The 21,081-nt window shown below is 40.5% G+C and overlaps 1 protein-coding gene across 3 annotated transcripts in view; it reads right to left on the bottom strand.

Moving 5' to 3' along the window:
- Positions 1 to 10,052: 10,052 nt before the first annotated feature.
- The window catches only part of TSHZ1 (teashirt zinc finger homeobox 1), a 54,620-nt gene continuing 43,591 nt past the window's right edge, over positions 10,053 to 21,081 (bottom strand). Inside the window, exons 2-3 of one of the 3 annotated variants that reach the window (XM_076330091.1) lie at positions 11,443 to 14,634; positions 10,053 to 10,849 (exon numbers count right to left, since the gene is read on the bottom strand). In XM_076330091.1, the coding sequence (XP_076186206.1) occupies positions 11,450 to 14,634 (3,185 nt within the window). In that variant the 3' untranslated portion in view covers positions 10,053 to 10,849; positions 11,443 to 11,449. Of the gene's footprint in view, positions 14,635 to 21,081 lie in introns of all 3 variants that reach the window. The other 2 variants (XM_076330092.1, XM_076330090.1) reach the window with 2 other exon arrangements.

Raw genomic sequence — 21,081 nt, 5'->3', positions numbered from 1 at the left:
CCTTCGTCCCACATGGACATCTAAGAGACAGAAAGAGACTGGAAAGAATGCCAGAAGTGGAGATAGTCTGATGTCATTTTAATGATTGTGAATTATTTAAAGAAGAATACCACAGCCAGAGTCCCAGCCATTTGAAAGTGTTTGCTAAAATGTCTAAGAGGTCTTGAGTGACAATCTCTAGTACACATACACAATGAAAATAAGGTTAATGACTCTCATTTGAGAGGGAAGAAGTACATAGGGCAGGAGAGCAATTGTTCAATTTTACGCCACAGGATTCTCGATAAAGAAGGGAACGACTCCACTCAGGAATATCTCCATCAATTTTTGCTACATTCCAGTAGCATTAATAAGATCGATGGTATTAAAAGCAATAAAACACCCAGTCTACCTAGCACCCCAACTTTTACCCGCTCCACTCAACATACTAACTTCAGCTGACATCACCGGTATCTAGCATCAGATTTGCTAGGGTCCAGGGGGCAGAGAAGTTCCAGAAGCTGCCAAAACTGTTTTGCTGCAGCTAGAAAGGAAGAAAGAAGGGAAGAATTATGAGGACAGTAACAACTGTTGTGATAGATTTGGATATGAAATTGCCCTGGCAGCTGTGACCCTAGACTGAGCTTAGTGGTGGGCAGTGGAGAGCTTCCTAACCCAGAGGGTAAGAAGGTAGAGGAGCACCACAAAGAGCATCAAGCTGACCTCTTGCCTCAGGAACTGAAATGGCTTGGACTGTGATCTTTTCAACTGCCTTCTCCAAAAGGAAATTTTAAAGACAGTGCAGTAACTGAAAAGACACTGGCAATGTCAAGAAATGCTTTCTACGCAGTATTACAAACTCTTTCACCACAGATTACAGCATGTGTCTTCTCTGCCATACAGGCATTATCTCATCTCTTTAAAAGACGGGTAGGTTCAGCCACAGAGAGGTCATATCCAAAGTCACATACAGAGCTGGGAATTAGGACCCATGAAGTTGCACTATGGTGATGTAAGACATGGTATCCGTTGACTTCAGTGGGAAGCCCAGCAAAAAAAAGAAAAAAGATGACCTACTGTCATTTGAGGAGTTTTCCACTTCCACACATGTGCTCAGGGCACTATATATTGGCTCCAGGTCCCTGAACCATGGGAAATGGCAGGTTTCCTGTGGGGCTGCTTCGGTTGTGTTCCTCATTTCAGGCCATTGTTCCAGACTGTATCTTTTGTTTGGGCCTTGGCAGGCAGTAAGACAGAGAATGCTAATGAATGTCTTCGCTCTGAGCACAATATAAGAGAGGCATCTCATTTTCATTTTCTTTCCTGTGAGTCTTGAGTTTTAAACTTGAGCTATGAAATCGAAATGAAATTCCCCTTAAAATGATGGGCTCTCCCCTTTGTGCAAATAGTCGGAAGACACTGGATAAGCTACTTCTCAGGCAAACCCTCACAGCCTTAACTGTTAGAAAGCAATACAGACATGCAATTTATTGTTGCAGGATGGAAACTCTTGGATATTTACTGGTAAAAATAGAAAATTCCTCTTCTACAATTTAGACCTCAAGTACTGCCTGTACTTAAAGATTTGATACAGGTGATTGTGTTGCTTCATACTTGGTAGGAGAAGCTGGCACCACCATAACAACGCTTCTGGCTTCAGTTTGTTTCACCTAAATTTTTACCTCAAGAATCATGGGTGATTTCCTGGCTTTTGGAGAGGTTCTCAGCAGTGGTTGTCAGCAGCACCCTCAGCAACCTTGCTTATCCCAAATCGGCAAAGTGAGAGAGTCTCTTTTATATGTATATATACTTTTCATCTGGCATTGCACAGAAGTCAGTTTATCCTGGATTGGCCATACTTGTCTGGTGTAAGCAGAACTCCTAGTTTTCTAAAATTCTCAGGAAATGCAACCAGGAGTTTGATGCCTAATTAAATCATCTCCCCCAAATTTCTGGCCCTCTGCTGGCTGAGATTTTCAGAAAGTGTGCGAAGAATGGATTTGACTTTCAGCAGGCAGTGTTGAGCATCCGCAGCCACCACCGCCTCCCAGGGAGCTCCTGCCTGTTTGACAGTTTTGAAAATCATCAAGTCATTAAGCTACTATTTAAATTAAGAGCAAGGACCTAATTTTAGGTACCTGTATCTGAAATCTGTGTGCACTCGTTGCCATCATTTCAAAGTTCCTCGCACTAGGGACAGAACAGGACTTCCCCAAACCTAACTTCATACATCAACCCGTATAGTCTTGACCATTCCCTCTTGGTTCCTTTTCTTAGAGAAGTTGTCCGTGCCCACCCCTTTCCTGAGTCTTAAAATAAAAGTCTTGGTGATTTGCATTTATGTGTAGATAGTCTGTGTGTATGTGTGTACACATATGCTTGCACGTGTGCATATCTAAATCAAAGTACTTAAAAAGCTTTACCGTATCTTAATACATATTGTATATCATCAGTGGAAGTTTTCACTGTCTTCATAGAAAGGTGTGTGTGTCTGCGTGTGTGTGTATGAGAGAAAAAGAAAGAGCAAGAGAGACAGACGGAGAGAGGGAGAGAGAGTGCACCAGGAATTATCTATGCATAAAGAAATTAAAAGAGAATATTTTTCCAGAGCAATTGAAGCCCATCTCCTGAACAATGACGACAGCTCCTCATTTTCGACAACAATAGAGGGCACGTAGGAGTCAGCTCATTAGAATATCTGTGGCTCTTTTCTGTTCTCTCTGCATTAAGCCCCCATAATGTCAGTTGTCACTTATTAATGACAATTAACTAGTAATCAGCAGTGAGACTCTTCGAGGTGGTCCTTGCCTGACAGGTGAAGAAAGAGAACATTGCGTAGTGCCATGCAGTGACATGGAACCTTCAAAGGGAGCACGGCATTTCCATAAATTATTTCAGAAAGAAATTTTCTTTTAGACATTCTCTTTAAAGCATTAGGATCTTTAACCCTAGAAGGACTATACAGTTGCAGCTGTCCTCCCCCCTCCCCCCCCTATCGCTAGTATTGGATAAAATTGGAAGACAGCCTGATCTGTCATGTAACCCAATTCCCATCTGGGGCTGCAATAGCTATCAACCCACTCTGCTGAAACTATAAATACCTTCCCTTGATACTCAACCTTAAGTGCTCACTTAAAATGATGCCCAGATATCAATAGTGAAGTTGAGAGCAACTGAGAGCAGCTAGGTGGATGGCCAGTAGAGACTGCGACACATCTATTATAATGTCTTTAAAAATTAAATGACTCGCAAGCGCTCAATTTATGTACATGTGTAGCCTATCAAATTGCACCACCTTCTCCCTTGTTTCTCATGGCTTTTACACCCACTTGTTATGTCTTCTCTTAAATGAGATGGCAACTACTGTTACTGTGTGTTTTTACAGCAACCAGCATACTCAGGGCCCTGGACCCTGACTGCTATTGCAATACAAATTCGATGTAGTTATTGCTCTTAGAAAGACTGAAGTGGGAAAAAACCCCAACCACCAGCAACAAAAGAACCATTACATTTCCCCCATGCAAAGCTTTCCTCTTTGCTTCTCTCGCTGTCTTATGCAACACCAGGTAAAGAGCACTCATCATCACATTTCATTCAACCTCTTTGCTCAGGCTTCCCTCCTCACCTCTCCTCCTTCTCCCTGACCCTCCAGCTTTTGAACAGACAGTCCTGTGAAGTCTTTACATTGAATACTTCAGCTGTCCACTACAAAACCTTGTTTCCTTCCCGAGACAAGTTCAGCCTCATTCCATGTTTCTTCCAAGAGGTCAGAGAGGTTCCCAAACATCACTCAGGCATGCTCATATCTCCCAGCACAGAGACCCTTTGAGCTTTACCTAGCTAGGTCCCCTTTTGTTTCCTGACAGGCAAACAGGCCTTCTGGCCTTTCCCTTTTCAACCTTCTCAGTCCTAGCTTTCAAAATCCGTGCCGTCTGCTCTTGCTAACAGCAATTATTCTCCTATCGTTTCTTTTTTCCATCTTTTCCTTCTTCTTACAGTGGATCTCCAAGCTCCAGTTCTTTTTTGTGCTGCTTTTACCCTTCTGACGGCTGCTGATTGTTAGACTCTGTTCTTAGTTGTTCCTCGGTCCTATTTCTTCTTCGCACTTTTCCAGATTCCCAGTTGTCAAAGCACACTTAAAAAATGTGAAATGTGACACTCACCAACCCCCAAAACTCGTGCGGAGGATCCCCGTGCAATGTTAAGTCTAGACCTGCTGCCTTTTTTAGAGCAAAGCTATCTAATTTTTCACATTATCCCGCCACAGAAAAGTAGTGATGAGAAATAGTAGAGACAGTTAATGCTAAATGCTACAAACTTTAGCAAGATAGCACTTTAGAGGCAGCTAGGAATACAACTCTCCCTTGAACATAAAGCCACACATGACTGCGAAAAGAAATGTGCTATACAGTGCATCCTTGAACCACATTTTATCATCGTGCTACACACTCAGATACTACTATATATAATTATTAATACAGCACGGCCATTGCAAACATGCTGAGTGCGTTTGACCTTGGACTGCCAAGTAATATACCAATTGTGGGCAATGTCTGAGCCTGCAGTGTTTTTTAGAGAGAGCATTTGCACATTAATAAACTTAAAGCTTGTTTACTGTGAGAATTTTCCAGTTAAACCATTATAGTTACACTGGTAGCATTAGGCAGTTTCCCTGCCACAGAAGCCCTGGGCAGTTTTTCTTATTACAGAATAAAAGTGGCTTTTTCCAGTTTGGCTTAAATTGCTTCCAAAGTACTTTAGTCTAAATTGAAAAAAAGTCCAGAATGAAAATGCCTAGGGAGTGACTTATACCAGTGAGAAAAGCCATTAATGAATCTCACATCCTACCTACAATGGGTCTAGCTCTCCCTTGGAACATGGGATGAACAGCAGTGATGTACTACACAACTTTTTCACCTTCCTAAGTACTAAGCAATGAGATGTCAAAGACCCTGAGGCCAAAGGGCAGCATTTTCAAGAGCCACTTCTTGTATTGCCAGGCATAGCGGGTTAAGCTGAAGTGAAGAGGTCATCTGAAAACATGAAACTTTGTACACCTTTATCAAGATCAAAATCCCCCGCTATCCCATTCCTCTCCCTCCCCGTCCACCCTCAAACTCCTTGCAGAACGATGGTGACTTGCAGAGCTACTGTGCCGCTTCTCCTTGCTATGCTGGAGACTGGGGGGAGAGTGGGGAGAAGAGGATGTTCTTGACACTGAGCCTGTAGCAGTGCTTCCATGACAACAGGTAAGACGTTACACGTTGGAACTGTGCAGCGATAAACTAAGCCTAACCAGGACTGGAAGAAGGAGGTTAGTTTTTACAGAGCACTGCTACTCAGAAATGCTCAGGTTAAACCATAATTTCTTTGCATGTCCCGATACACTGTGCAGTACTGGGGGGAGAGGGGAAGGTGAGAGCGGCAGAAATCTTGTTTTTCCCTAGCTGGGTTTCACTTCCAGAGGCAGTCTTCAGGATTTTACAGCAATGGTCTCCACTAGCTGCAGAACGGTGGCAAATGGCGCGTGACCCAATCTGTCGGTCCGCATCTGAAGACTATGCCCATTTCCAAGGTATAGCAATGTATCCTGCCGTTCAAAAATACAAAAACCTCATGATTCCAAGTAATTCAGCAAGGCCGGTATTTGACCTCAGCACTATGCAGTCTTGAGTACCCAAACTCTTCTGAAAGGAATGTCAAGGGCTGAAGGGATTCTGAGCATGGTGATACACAGTATGATATAACGAAACTGAAGTGCCAGCTGGCAGGTAAATGCGCTTTGCCAAACTGTTTTAGCACCCACCAGTCCACTAGTGAACTTATTTGAAAGAAACTGCTTGTTCCTAGCTATTGGATCTTCCACCCCAGATTATATTCGACTGAACTCAACTACTTACTCTGATTATAAACTTTCTGGGGAGTAAAGAACTGTGCCTGAGAGCATGCTCTAGTGGCTAGACCTCTACCTGCTGGTCAGGAGCTCTGAGCACTATTTCTGATGACACAATTTTTAGCATGCTGCGTTCTGGATTCCACCATCACGTGTGTCATCTTTTGGGTAGGAGCTACGGGTACCACCCCACTTTTGTGCTTCACAGACAAGCTCTAATACAAATTTCAGTTTGTACACACCCTAAGGAGGTGGCTTTGCACAAGTTGTCCTGTGTACCAAGAGAGGTGACTTCCACCTGCATGGCCCTGAAGATTGGCCTATATTTGCCTAATGTGTCCCATCAGCCCTTAAGATTTCATAATGTATGCTGTTCTGAGCAAATGAATCAGCTCTGGACTCGTACAAGAGCAGATGGGTTGCAGGCAACCAGACTCCAACCCTCCTTCCTCGGGTGACCACGTGGCATTTAGCCGCAGGTGTCCTACATCTGACAAGCCTGGTCAGGAACCTGTCAGGCTTTAACCTGCATCTTCAGACAATGCTGACACAACCACTCTGGACAGAAGTACAGTACACTGTCACTATATTAAATTTGTTCAGAATTATGCTGTACCGATGGTCCACCCATTGTGCCCGGAACAATTTAGTTAGAGAAATGCTTCTTTAAAAAGAATGAATAATTTTAAGTTAATCCTCCCCTCCGTTTTTTACACTAAGAAGTTTATCCAGAAGTAAAAACCATAAAAATCCTGACAACCTGGCCATAGCTAATCAAATTTAAACTTCGTATTTTTTACAGGGAAGGGAAAAAACCAGAGGTAACAACTACAATAGTTAAGGATAAAAACTTACTAGACACATTTTGACCATGCTGACCCTAGCAGGTCACTAGACAGGACTGAAGAGAGGAGTGTAAAAAAAGTGATCTTCACAACAGAGTAACCGGAGCTTCTCACTCTCAGTGGGAAGGTCTACAGCTTTTATAATCATCACCTATTCTAATACTGGTTGTCTGAAAATAAACAGGTCCGTTAGCCATGTCTCGGTGTTTGCAGTTCTGATCTCTTGGTGCTAAACTATTCTAAAATCAGTTTTGCTATACCACTAGTCAAAAAAACAAAGCTAATGAAGATGCTGGATAAAGAAGCACTTTGCATAAATGATACAACCTCAGGTAATCTGCGTCATCTAAATAGACTTGTAAAATGTTCTCCTTCTTCACAACATGCCCAGTTTTGGGTATCGATATTTTCACTTAGCTACACTATCACCTTTCACTTAGTGATCACATTTTTCATCCCAAAATGCGGTCACTCCACTTACCTGTGGGATGAAGGCGACTATACACAGCAATGAAGAGAAACTATGCAAAGCCACATGAAACATTATGAGAAGAAACTCAATCCGAACAGCAGGGGAAACAAAAATTTCGAAGAATAGTATTATCTAGATCACTATCTGGCCAGTAAATTGGGGTTAGCATTCTACTCATACATGGACAGAAAAGGACCCTGCTTTTAAATTTCAGTGAACAGACGGTGAAATTCCACTTCCTGCTACTTTCATGCTGGGAGAGTAACTCAATACTGCATCAGCCAGGAGACCGACACCTACAGAGCTGCAAGAACACTCCACATGGAAACTGGCCTCTCCTTGGAGGTCTCCTAACCAGGATCCCTGCCATATTATCTAAAGAGTATCTCTGTATCACACGTTCAAATTTGAGATGGCTTTGGAAATTGCAGGCAGAAGCTGATGCAGTGTGCCTCGATTACTGTAATGCAAGATAATGTGTATATTTTTATGCCTTTATACTTAATTGCAATTGCATATTAGTGTCCTCCATGATAAGGTCAGATTATGTTTGGTGTCATTATTACCAGCGTAACGACCCAGAGAAAGCCGTAACAAAGTTATGTTGCAGAAGACATTAGTGAATATCCCACCAAATGCTATTAAAAAAGAAAAAGAAAAAAAAAGGTATTTCATTCAGGACTAATGTCACCAGTACACAGATCTCTCCAAGTTGCAGTGGTTTGCATCAGCTCCAAAACAGCAATACAGAAAAGTGCACGGAAGCAGAAATCAAACCTGTGAAACAGACAAACCAAGATCTTCCCCTCTGAGAACAGATACAAGCAAACATGTAAACACCAGCAATGCAATGCTGAAAAAAAGTAGCTTTATGCATCTCTGAAAAGAATCAGAGACAATGGATTTTGAATACGTCACAAAATAGGTTCACAGGCTTACCGAGACTACTACAGGTTTTAAGGCGCTTACATCTCTTTTATTCCCAAGACCAGTCCTGAAAGGCTGTGTGGTCTCTTCCATGTAGTAGCTTTAGTAGCTACTAGTAGAATAGCGCAAACTTATCTTTGTCGAAATCTTACTGAAATAAAGAAGAAATAAACCTGCAAACCTATTTTGAGGAAAAGAGTAACTCGTTTTTAAACTGTGCAATATTTTTTTAAAAGGAAATTTTTCAGAAATACGATATTCAAACAAAAGTGGCCAAAATCCGAAGAATAAAGATCATGCTGTTGCTGTGCTTCATTTTGTTACGCAAGTGTAACATTAGTCCTCAAATTTTCATCTACTTCATATTTCAGCCTTAGAAAGCGTTACATCAGCCTAGTCACCAGGTAAAGCTGCTAGTTTCTTCTAAATGGACTTTCTTCCGACACTGGCACAGAGGATGAGTGATTGTCCAATTCTGAAGCTATCAGAACTGAACGGATTTAGCAATGTCATAAACACCTCTCGAGGGAGTCACCTGGTGTTGAGAACTCACTTTACATGCCGTGTTTCAAAATGAGTTTTAATGGATTTACATTAGATTCAAACCCACTTTAGAGCTATTATTTCTCCCTTTCAACCTTTTCACCCACTACTGCAATGTGATACAGCATATTCTATAATCACATGTTTGCAGGCCCGTGGTAAAGTAAACAAAACTTCAAAGGGTTATTATTTAAAGAGTCTGTATTACAGCCGTAGGCCCGACTGTTATTCTTCCTCACCACCCCTTGGGCCCAAAGTACATCATCATCCAGTAATTGAACTGAAATGTCTAAATGGCTAGATCCCCTGAAGGACATAGGTAGTTAGCAGTGAAGAAAGTAAGGGACATTTAAAAAAATCCTCGTGGCGCTTTCCTGCACTACTTGGAAATACTATGTAAATGTAAGTGACCTGGACCTGCTAGGCTCTTGCAGAAAACAGAACAACGCATAGGTATTTCTGGGGTTGTAACTAAAGTAAAGATTAAATGTAGAACTGTGCTGTATTTGGAAGCCAAGATCTTACATTTAAATTACTTTCAGAAGAATTGAGAAGAAGGAACAGAAACATACATACGTACACAGATGTATATAAAACGCAATAGTATCACTAATACCATGTGGAAGCAAACCCCTCTAGGTCCTCATATTTAATAGCCCCTCCAAAAAGTGTAATGGATAGCAGATCCCAGGCTTTCATACACCGTAACTGTCAAAGCACTCAGGAGATAGAGTAGTGAAGGCTCTGACAGCTCTCTTTTACATTCTAAATGACATCTGCATTCAACAGAACAGAAATAAAGATTAAGGGAAACACCTGATATGATAGCGCTCAGCTTACCTCAAAATGCAATATTTAAAAAGTACAGAGAAACACAGGTCTGGCTTCTTGTACGGTAAGTAAAAACTGGTGTCAAAGCCTCAGAGGTCTTCAACCGCTGCCAGAAAGGCAAGTACCGCAGCATTCAACAGACTACAGGGGCAGAAGCCACAGCCTCTGACTGTGTAACTGTTGAAATAAAAAGGTGTTTTGCCTGCGAAGGAAGGGAGGAGACGGTCTTTGAATGCACACAGAAAATGACTACGGGCACACTCATACAGCATAGGAAAATTAACTTGGCCAAAACCTTTGCAGCCCTTCTTCTACTTCAGTGATGAGCAGAATGCCCATCGCTAATTGACGGCGCCCCACCGATTCTGTACCTTTCGCAGTACGTACCTACTGCACATCTGTTTTAAGAGCTTATTAGTATTACGGCTTCGAATGAAACACGTCAGCATACAGATCACGAGAGATGATTTCGAACAGATTTTTGCTGGTTGATTATATAAACGATGCCTCTTATTGCTGGAATAACACCTCAAAGGCAATATAATGACGACATGACAATGTATGTAAATCAAGAACTGCATGTGGGTTTATTTTACACTTGAGAAAACAGTGGATTTAATTGTGTGAACCAAAATGTACTGTACAATATTAATGATAAAACATCAAAATGTATAATTCATAGTGCATTGCTTGCTTTATTTTTATTTATTTATTTTTTTGTCAGATAGTTCCTTTAAGTACATGCATCTGGGAAGATGCAGGTGCCAGTAAAATTTCTCTATTTATATCAAGCTGCAGGAACTAAATTTTATTCAAAAAGTGTGGTTTTACATTATATACACAGAAATCGAATATAAAATGACAATATAAAAAGTTAAAAGAGAAAGCATACAGCCAGAAGGTACAAAGAAAGTTGAACAGTTTAAAATGGTACGATATGTAACATGTATTTTTTTAAGCTGATGCTGGCAATTTACAAGGAACAGAATCCAACATTTGCCCCATTTTTTTTGTTTTCATTTACCAATGCAGCACACTATAGAAAGGTCAGCTTGTACCAAAGCTTAACATTTGGAAATAACTATAAACGGCAGTATTTTACAGGAAAAAAAAAAAAAGAAAGGAAAGAAAAGAGCATTTTTACACTTGTTTTAAATAACAGCTTGCATACTTTTTTTTTTTTTTGCCAAAAAGTGGCAATTCTCAGCATCCAGAGGGTTTGGGCATAGTGGCAACTTGGTTTGCTTTTTTTTTTTAATTATTATTTAACTTATACAGTTGTGGCTTCCTAACCCCTTGAGTACTACACAGCTCTCCTTCTTCCAAGGACTGCATGCACAATTTCTTCACAAACCAGTTCTGCATTAAAAAAAAAAAAAAGAAGCTCATTCATTTAAAAAAAATAAGTTCTGCTTCCGACACAGCTTTTATTTGAATGAAATGCCTTTAAGTCTTTTGTTTTGTTTTCTTTTTCCTTATTTACTTATTTAGTCACTGGGAAAGGCACAGAAATGCTATTACAGTTCTCAGAGGGTTAAAACTTGACACTACCAGGTTCTGTGACCTTTATTGTCATGGCAACTTTGTAATTTTAGGATGTCTCTTTATCATTGTTCTTTGTGTCTTTCTTTACGGCTAAATTAATGTCTCTCAATAGTGTCTCCCACTATATTCTACAAAAGATAGCTTAACATCAAGGACAGATGTTGAAAATAAAGGTCAGACTTTGACTCACAAAAAATAAAAACAGAAACAAAAAATAACCATGCACAGATCAGACAAAGAGCATATAAATATAACTACAAAATAAGTGTAAGAAAAACCAAGGTCCAGATAGGCAGTTCAGCAACAAAAGTAAGACTGATTTCAGAGGCTCAGGTCAGGCCTAGTGCAGTACTATGAAGAAGTTTAGTGCAATGTTCCTGTGGTCACTTGCATACCTGGCTGCTTACCTGGACGCTATTGTTTTTCTAACTCAGTTACATAGATCAGATGGTCCTCTGGGGACTTGCCATGTGTTTTACTAAGGTGCAGTTTGACTGCATGCTTGCTTGCAAAAGTTCGGTTACAGAGCTTACACTGGAATGTGGAGCCTAAGTCCTCCTCGGCAATTCCAAGTGAGCCCAAAGTCTTGTTTGCGAGGACTTTTGAAACATTCTGCTGTTCTTGAATCTGATTAAGTGGCAACTTCGACAGATCCTTCAAACTAAACCCTAGGTGTGTCTCTAAGTGACTTATGTATGTAGAAGCAGTCCTGAACTGAGAGGCACAATCATTGCAAAAGAAAACAGGATGTCCTGTGTCCAAGTTCTTTAAAAATTTAGTTCCACCTGTCCTCCTTAACTGATACTTCACATTGGCCAGCCAGTGGCTAATTGTGGTCATGGAAAGACCAGTAAACTTAGAGATGTGTACCCGCTCTTGTGGACCTAAGTCCGACATAATGTATTTGCCTTCTGGGGTCTCCCTCAAGCTGGAAGCAAACTGGGCTTGAAGGATTAGAAGATGCTGAGGGTTCCAGTTGGACTGTCTGCCCTTCCTCTTGTGTACTGGTGACAGTTCATCCAGAGCTTCCTCAAAACTGCTCCCGTCAGCATCAGACTTCTCTGACACGGTAGACGGAGTTGAAGACTTGGGTGTCAAACGCCCTGTGAGGTTCTTCACCATATCGGAAATATCCAGCAGGGCACTCTCCCTTAGCGGGGATGAGGCAGAGTCAGCCACACTGGAAACAAGAGGTTTGTTTTTGGACTTGGTTAAATCAATAGGTTGATCACTGTTCTCATAGTAATACCGGTCGATAGCATCAGCCTGCTTGACCGGAGTGGTTGGGTAAATGGGTTTGTCCAACATGCTGTTGCTGATTTTGTACAGCATGGCCAAAGGGTCCAGAGAGGGGCTTACTGGCTTAGAAATTTTGCCTAAGTGGGTATTCATAATGGACTGTAAAGCACTCAATGGATTAATGAAGGATGGCTCAGGTGAATGATCTGTGATGATTCCTAAATTGTTACAGCCATTTGCAATCTTTGTTTTAAGTGGCTCTGTACCATTTGGCGTATGTGCTTCTGCTGGACTATCCTTTTTGACCTTCTGAACTTCTGTCTCAGAGCTCTTCTTCTGCTGCTGTTTGTTATTTATTTCTTCTGCTTTTGGGAAGTCCTTGTTTTCTTTAGCAGCAGGTGACATGGGTTTGACTGGAGAACTCTTCTCTTTCTCCAAAGGCTTTTCTTCCTTCTTCACGCTGATTTTACCTGTAACTTTCTCCACCAGTTCTTCCATAGCAGATACATTGCTCTTGTGAGGTGGGGGTGTGAGATTGCCTGGGGAATGGATGAGTGCATTGTGTTCTGACGACAGTGATTTTACACTGCTGGCGTAGGACGGCTGCATTTGAACGCTCTGCACCGCGGGCTGAAGGGGTTTGACTGTTCCTGGGAGCTGGTAAGCTGCATGAATACTGGGATATCCTCCCCAGGAAGGGGCTCCATTCTGAGCTTTGCTGATAGCTGTTGTCACCGTGTTCTCCAGGGATTTCAATATGTCTATTCCGCCTTTAGGACTATCATCTAGGTCCTCCTCTCTGAGGTACTGGTACAAAGTTGTTGGCTCAAATTTCTCTGTGGAGTCCTCATTCTCTTCTTTAATCTTTTTCTCTGTTTCACTGACCACCACCTTTTCCTTCTCTAGGTCTTTCTTTTCCTCCGAGTTTGTGGAGCCCGCTGGGGAATCGGGCTGCTTTTTAATGTTGGAGGCTGGTAGCCTTGTGTGGGTGGTGGGTGGAAGAGGTATAGACTGTATCTTCTCCTCCACCACAGGGTCCAATACTAGCTGTTTGCCTTTTTTGGAAGCAGAATTGGTCACCTTCAAGAAATGACCAGTGACCATCATGTGAGCAGTGAGCTGCTGCAAAGTGTCATGGGAACTGCCACATTCCATGCATTTCAGTATTTGGGCTTTGCGTGCCTCAAACTGCCAAGTGTAGCTAGCACCATTTTGATAGCCATAGCGGTTGTTTGGAGTCACATAGGGGTTGGCAGTTTTCTGATCCTTTGCAGACTCACCCAGTGAAGCTTCTGCAGTGATCCCTGTTGGCTCAGGTGAACATGGTGAAGCTAAGTCCTGAAGTGCTCGCTTTTTGGTAGAAGGGACCAATTTAGTGATGGCTGGTACTGGCTCCTTCAGAGGCACTTTCTGGTAATGCTTTGTTTTTATCATATGGACACTGAGGTCTTGCAAAGACTCAAATGAATGCCCACAGTACATGCACTTCAGCACTTTTTGGGCATCCTCTTTGCCTTCCATTTCCATAAGTGATCGTTTTCTAGGCTTTGACCACCGTTTGGTCTTATCAGCTTCTTTATCTCTGTTGTCATCACGGTAATGTCCAGTTTCATTCATGTGCACTGTTAGCTCCACCAGTGTGTCATAGGCTGCACTGCAGTCTTTGCATCGGAACTTGCTAGCACCGGTGAACACAGACCCATAAAGTTTATTGTTTTGCCGGTAAAGCTGTACTGTGCTGAAAAGACTAGGCTCTGGGAGAAGTCCGTACGATGAGGTCTGCTGCAAAGTTTTAGCTAACGCAGCTTGGTGCCAGTCATAACCTGAGCCACCACTGTTACTATTACTGTTACTAGTATTACTGGTAGTTGTACTGGTACTAGTGTTGGTACTGGTAGTACTAGTACTCTGGGAATTGGCATTGGTGTCAGTACTGGTGGTGTTTTCACTCTGGCTGATTCCGTTGTTGCTGGTGGTAGGATTGGATTTCTTTAAGTCCAAAGCTAAACTGGACCAGCAAGTCTCCGAAAGCAAATTTGCATACACAGCTTTTATTTGTGCCAAGCTGTCCTGTGGATAGGAAACATTGTCTGTGCACTGAGGATCCTCTTTCTCTTCTTTAGAGGAAGTGCTTTTGAAATGGGCCAGCTGATCGCTGTTTTCACTAAACGGCGAACCATAGCCTGCATCCTGATTAGTTGCAGTGCTGACTGGGGAGTTCTGGTAGCTTTGAGCCTCTTTGATCTCCGCTTCGTCATTGCACAAATACTCATTCTCCTGGATGTCCAGAGACAGCCCATCATCTTCCACGCTGTCTTCATCTATTTCTGCTGCTTTCAATTCCTCCTCAGGAACATATGCTAAAATAAAGGAGGGGAGAGAGGGGGGTAAAACAAGACAAAGTTATCGAACACACACATTTTACATCATTGCTGTCTTCTGTACTAAAAGCAGTAACCATAAAGACAAATTTTGAAGATACATCCAGAAACCAAACTCACCATCACTCACACACTCCACCTATAAATCCACATACTCTGTCCCGGTTACAGTTTGATATCAGTGCTATCTAAGAATAAACTTTGACTTCAGAAGTAAAATATGTGCCAGGACCACAGTAGATACCGTAATATCAAAACCAAAATCAAACAAAGAGCCTACTAAACCAGTTTTTATCAACTTAAAAAATGGCCTGGCATTGAGCTATATCTACTGCACTATGTACGCGCAACACGTTGCAGCTGACCTGCACTCCTCAGACCTAGGCACTCAGAAGCACTGGCTTGGCCAACTACATCTCGTCGGGGCTGTCTTTTCTGGAAAACTGGCTTTAGCTACAGCTGCAAGGGCCATTTCTGTGTCACTGACACCTGACTCTAATGGAGCTATACGGGGCAAGTGTACCAGGTTAGCTGTTCCAGGGTCTCCTGGTGGCTGGCTGTACTGGGTCCATCTGAGAGCAGAACAGCTTTCATTTTTACAAGGTGAAAAGAGAAGCAAGACTATGATTGTTTTCTGAAACGGCTAGGATATACTTTGCCTCGTGTTATGATCTGATGTGGGTCCTGCATTTACCATTTTGAAAACAGCAGTCAGCAACTAAAAGTAAATGTCAGATTAATTTTTAAAAGCAACAAACAAAAATCTTGAGAACTCCATCCCAGCTTGATTATTGGCTTATGGTAAATATAAAACTTGGCTATTGTATTGCCACCTGGTGAAACTATATAATCTTACCAAACTATGTGTTTATCTATATCGAACTATTTTTTAAACTAGCAAATGTGATATTCATGAGCAGATGGCCATTACATCAAAACACATTTACTCCAAGGGCCCAATTCACAGAAGTGGCTTACATGTACCTAAGTGATAAATGTACACTTTCATTGCAAAGCAGAAAACATACTTGTACACATTTCCCTCCAGTTTTGTAAAAGAATCTTAAAAAAAATTTACAATGATAATGGAATGCAGATCATTTTATAAGCATGTCAAGGTAGAAAACATGGTTTGTGAACAATTTTCAGCGATTGAATAAAAAAATGCCTCCTTGTCAGGTGAACTGTGCAGCAAGTAATGCTGAAATGTGGGCTGTGTCCTTCCATGGTACAATACTGAAAGAAAGGCAGAAAAAGAGGCACTTCTGCTCCTATGTGATATGAAGAAAATACATATTATCATGTTAACAAAGCTGAAGTCTTCTTGAATTGGGGGGAGCATAAGTTGAGCTTCTTTTTGTTGTTAACATATTCTGAAACTTCTATTCTGAAAAATAAAAAGAATCTTTTCTCATTGTAATATGAACACGCATTGAAATGTGTTTAATTTTTTTTTTTAGAAAAGTAACAGTTTTATGGCCAGTACTGCATTCTGTATTCACCTTTGCAATTCAGTCTTAATGCAGCCCCTAACTACTTCAGTCTGATCTTTTAAGATAAAGTAGAAAAGTAGTCCATCTAGTACTGGGGTAGTGCTGAACCTTAAGATGCCCACTGCATCTTTCATCTGTCCTCTAAGTGTCAAATTTATTCAGAAGAGAATTTGATCTTTTGGTTTTTAAAAAAGCGTTAACCAGGGCCCAATTCCTTACAGATGCGTCAGCCTCAGGTGTTTTCTAATATGTTTAAAAGGACTGGTGAGTACCAAGCACAATAGAAGTCACTACAGAAATCATCCTGGAGCCAAAGGCCAGGAAGATGCCAGAAAAGCATTATAAAACCAGAAAAAGAAATTCTTAAAAATGCATTTAGTCCATAAAATGAAGAATAAAACACAGAAATAGTAAAAGAACTAAGAAGTCAGTCAGCTTCCCACTGTTGCAGTAATGCTGCTGTTGAAACGCTCTGCAGGTATTTGAGCACGGTAGTACCGCTGCAGTTCTGAACTCTAGGTATGCAAGTAGAATCCACTCCTACAGCTACAGTCTACGACCTCTTAGCTCTCTCATTAAATACACCTGTTTTCAGTCATTTCTAACAGCAAAAGACAATACATTTTTAAGTTTCAGAAAAGTGAAGAACAGTTAGAGAAGAATATGGTTTCTGATTCTGAAATTACTTTTAAATAAAAAAATAAAAAACCTCTGAGGCCTAAAATGCATAAAAATGGACAGTTACCATCTGGCATTTTTTTTTTAAAATACAAAAAACAAAACTTAGTAATGATCAGCAGACAGTCACCAAGTACAAGCTGAAAACTGAGGGGGGCCCCATTCTGAGCTTTTATGAACAGCTATTTTCTTACTAACCTCAGTGGAACTATGCCAATTTTCTCTAATTTTCACATCCCAATATTTTTAATAAATAGATGTAAGAAACTGTCGTAAGATGCTGAATGTTGCTATAGTTGATACAGCATTTTGTAAGAATTCAGGTGAATTATCTGCTTACAACTCTTAATTCTAAATTGCATAAATGTATATTTTTATAATTGCTATATATAAACCATCTAAATATCTGCTTAAGTAGAAACTCTAGTTGAGCCACTGCCATATCTTTCATTTTCCTTTATTTATGATAAAGGGTGTTTTCTCTATTCTGGTAGTTTTGCACTTTACCATAAAAATAAAAGGAGCTAAACCACACAAGAAACGTTAAAACTACATGAAAGGTCGGTGTTAAACTGTCAAAGCAAAGAAACTGAGTGTTAGGGTGAAATATCCATCTTTCACTTACTTTCCTAGTCTTAGGTTCTGCTGAGACTACTACACGATTGAGTTCACTCCCTTACCAACATATACTGCAATATAAGAGTTAAGAATGTACCATTGGCCAGGACTTTGATTTTCTGTGATTTCAGAATTTAAGCCAGATTCTGAAAAAAATGAATTTACATGATGTGCACACCCACATGTCTGTACAGTTGTTATCTGAAAAAACACAAAGAAATAACGCTTCTTAACCAAAAGAGAGTAATTTATCTGAAATGCTTAATTTCTATCACTGCAATCAAAAATATTTTATTTAACTCCTTTAGTTACCATAGGATACACACAATACCTTTTCATTCCAGACTACTAATGTTTATAAGATGAATAGCAGCACACTCAACATATGGTATTTTGCAAGGTCAGTGCAATTCTCTAACTGAAAAGGTTTCTGTTAGAGATAATTCAGAAGCATACAAAATGAAGAATGTTAATTTCTCAAAACATGTATATTTTACTAAAATTCTCACAGAAATTTGACAAATAAGTAAGCTTCAGAATTTTAAACATAGCAAAAATGTTCCTATTACAATTACTTGCAGAGACAAGTAATATTATTCTACGTCAAATAAAAGCGTGAGATGTTCAGATTCTCCCTCTAAATTATAATAGGTAGCTCAACAGACAGACAGGTTTCAGACAGCGTATCTTTCTGTGACCGAGAAACTCTCAGCAATCTTTTCCAGATATTCCTGCATCTGCAAAGACTCTGCTGGTTTACGTGTCTCCTGAAACCACACAGACATACCAAGAGCAGATATAAGCAGTGAGCCTCCTCAACAAAAACTATATCCAAAGCGGAAGAAATTACAGAACGTAATGTCAGCTTTTCTTTTCCTTCTCATTTGTGCATGCACAGACTCAGGCAAATGCATGGTGGAAAAACGGGAAAAAGCTTCAAATTCCAGACAACTAAAAATTAGGGGGAGCAGTTTGTATTTCTTTTCTCCTTCCTAAGTCTTGCTAATATTTTTTGCCTATAAAACGTGCCTTCTGGATGCCAATGCTTCCCCATAGATATACTGTCATCTTTGAGCAGTGTTAAAAGCTGTGCATTCTAATCTAAGTGGACATGAGACGCTATATATTGTACATGTGAGTAGCACAGCACATTGTGTTTGCTTCAGTGAGAATATTTACACTATAAATACACATCCATTGTTTGAAAAAGCAGACAGAGATCTGAAATGTAAGGATGTGGTTAAAAATATAAATATTCTCACATAAAACCTTTCCGTAACCTCGGACTGGTGCTTTTGAAGGAATCTGTCTCTACGGAGGTATTCTTTTCCATTCAAAATGGAATTCAGCATTGAATACATTATTTTGAAAAGGACAAAAAGTAACGATTTTATTTGTTTTTAACAGTCTACAAAATTAAATGTAGTAAACTCTTCAAGACACGATTTTAAATCCTCCAAATAAATAAATTTATTCAGAAGAAACACCTAAGTATTGAAGGCCACAATTCAGTAAAGTAACTGAATACTGAAATAATTTTCACTGAAATAGATATTTCATAGTTTCAACAAATAGGGATGGGTTTAAGTTTAAAATTCTTCACTAAATCAGGGCCTACTCTGGGACTAAACAATAGTGGCACGATGTGAACGTTCACCATTCTTCAACACATGTATTTCCACAGCTTCTAATATTTACCCAGCCAACAGGAGACAGCAGCTGCAGAAGTTTTCACAGCCCACGCTGTCACCTTGCACAAACTGCACTCTGGGCTGGGGGTGACTTCCACTGCACACAAGAACACGTTTCATATCTTGGGCAAAAAAAGTACGGATAGAAAAGACAATCTATAGCCACACATCTCCCTCATCACATAAAAATGAGAGGGAGAGGAAAAAAAACATTTACAGATACGTTTCCAGAATACAGAGTCATGAGACTTTTACAAAAGAATCAAAAATCTCACATTGTGAGAGGTTAACACGCCTGCTGGAAGATTTGCGTGTTTTCTATATTAGTATATACAAACGTTCATACAAAATTCTGGCACAGATGCTACAAATCCATGTGTGTGTCTGTATTACAATGGCACTACAGTGGAAAAATATGGCTTAGTTACGACAATGGTTGAGGAGCAGCACAGACTATCAGACAACCAAATAACCTTACTACAGTGGTTTGTGTCTTTCATTTCTAATTGCAGCAAAATGGGGGGTAAAATACCAGAACTACCTACCCTCTAATTCTAATGCAATGGGTCTGAAAAGTAGATAAGGTACTGTAACAAGAACAACCTCCGTGCTTCTAGCAGGTTGAATGATAACCGTTAAAGGCATTCCATTAAAAACCAACAAAAAGATTCTTCACCTCCTTCTCTTCTCTCCCCTATCCCCTTAAAATGAATGCTGCAAATTATTAGCCAACGCTGGCAATTGGAGAACGAAGCAGCTTGTACGCGGGTATATTTTCACAGTGATTCTAATCTGAGAAATTTACTTGCTCTTCCCCTTCTATCTGATAAACTATACATTCAAGCATTCTCATTAGTGTTCGGATCACCAAAGAGAGCTGGAGATGAATCAGTCCATCCACCCCTCCTCTCCCTGCTCTGTCGAGATTATTTCATTGAAATGTTCATTTTCATCCCTGCTGGCAACATTAGAATGGAAGTATTTAACCTGTTTCCATTACTTATACAAATTACCATTATGGGGTAGGACAGATGTTAGAATCATGCCACATAACTGACTTCCATACATTCTTTACGGGGAGGATAAGAAGAGGGAAAGCTGTTAGATCATATTATCCAGTCTCAATAATGTTCTCTCTGCTACCAGATTCATTAACTTCCAACATCAACGTTTCACTTTCTTTCTGCGTGAAAATGCTCCGTCTCCTTGAGCTCATTTAATTTGGAGCAGGAAATCTTTGTCAGAAATAATTTTTTGATCAGGTGCTCTAACTAAGGGGTGAAGGGGGGCTGGGGAAAGAATAAAGAAAAGCGGGGGGAAAACCCAACACCTTGTCGAAAATGTTATTTCTCTAACATGGATGATGAAAGAGAAGTCAGTTAAGATGCTGGTACTCAAAGATGGCTGTCACTTCAGATAGGGGATGGCACGACTCACCTAGACAGGTGACGCTTTGGTGGAGCAAAGGCTTGCTGCATTATTGAGAGCACCAGAGATCAGGATGACAAAGACTGTAGGCCCAGGGTGCCTGGGGCTCCTAGAGAAGTGACTTCAGCAGGCACATGGATTTCAGCCTCCATTTGCATCACTAACTAATAGTGAAGTACAAAACAAAAGTTCAGTGATTAAAAGGCAAGCACACGGGTACAGAAGGCAAATACCCCAGTCACTGTCAGCAGTAACTTTCTATTCATTTTGAAAGAACAGGGGAAAAGCTCATAGTGTTTAACTAAAAAAAAAAAAAAGGTTTTATTACAAATTACTTATTCAAAAGGCTTTCCTGTTCAACTCCCTATTTTCCTGCTGAATTATCTTCCTGCCCGCCCCTTTAATGCTTGCTTAAGGCTTTGTGATTTTGCCATCCCTGAATATATCCTTGCGCTCTGACTGTAGCTGGGAATCACTGCAAAATGCATTGAATTTGCCAGCCCTTCTCCCATGAACAG

The sequence above is a fragment of the Aptenodytes patagonicus genome, chromosome 2 (genome assembly GCF_965638725.1).
Source record: "Aptenodytes patagonicus chromosome 2, bAptPat1.pri.cur, whole genome shotgun sequence".
NCBI classification, from domain to species: Eukaryota; Metazoa; Chordata; class Aves; order Sphenisciformes; family Spheniscidae; genus Aptenodytes; species Aptenodytes patagonicus.
Note: the sequence above shows the minus strand (reverse complement) of the source record. Positions and strands in the feature narration are given on the sequence as shown.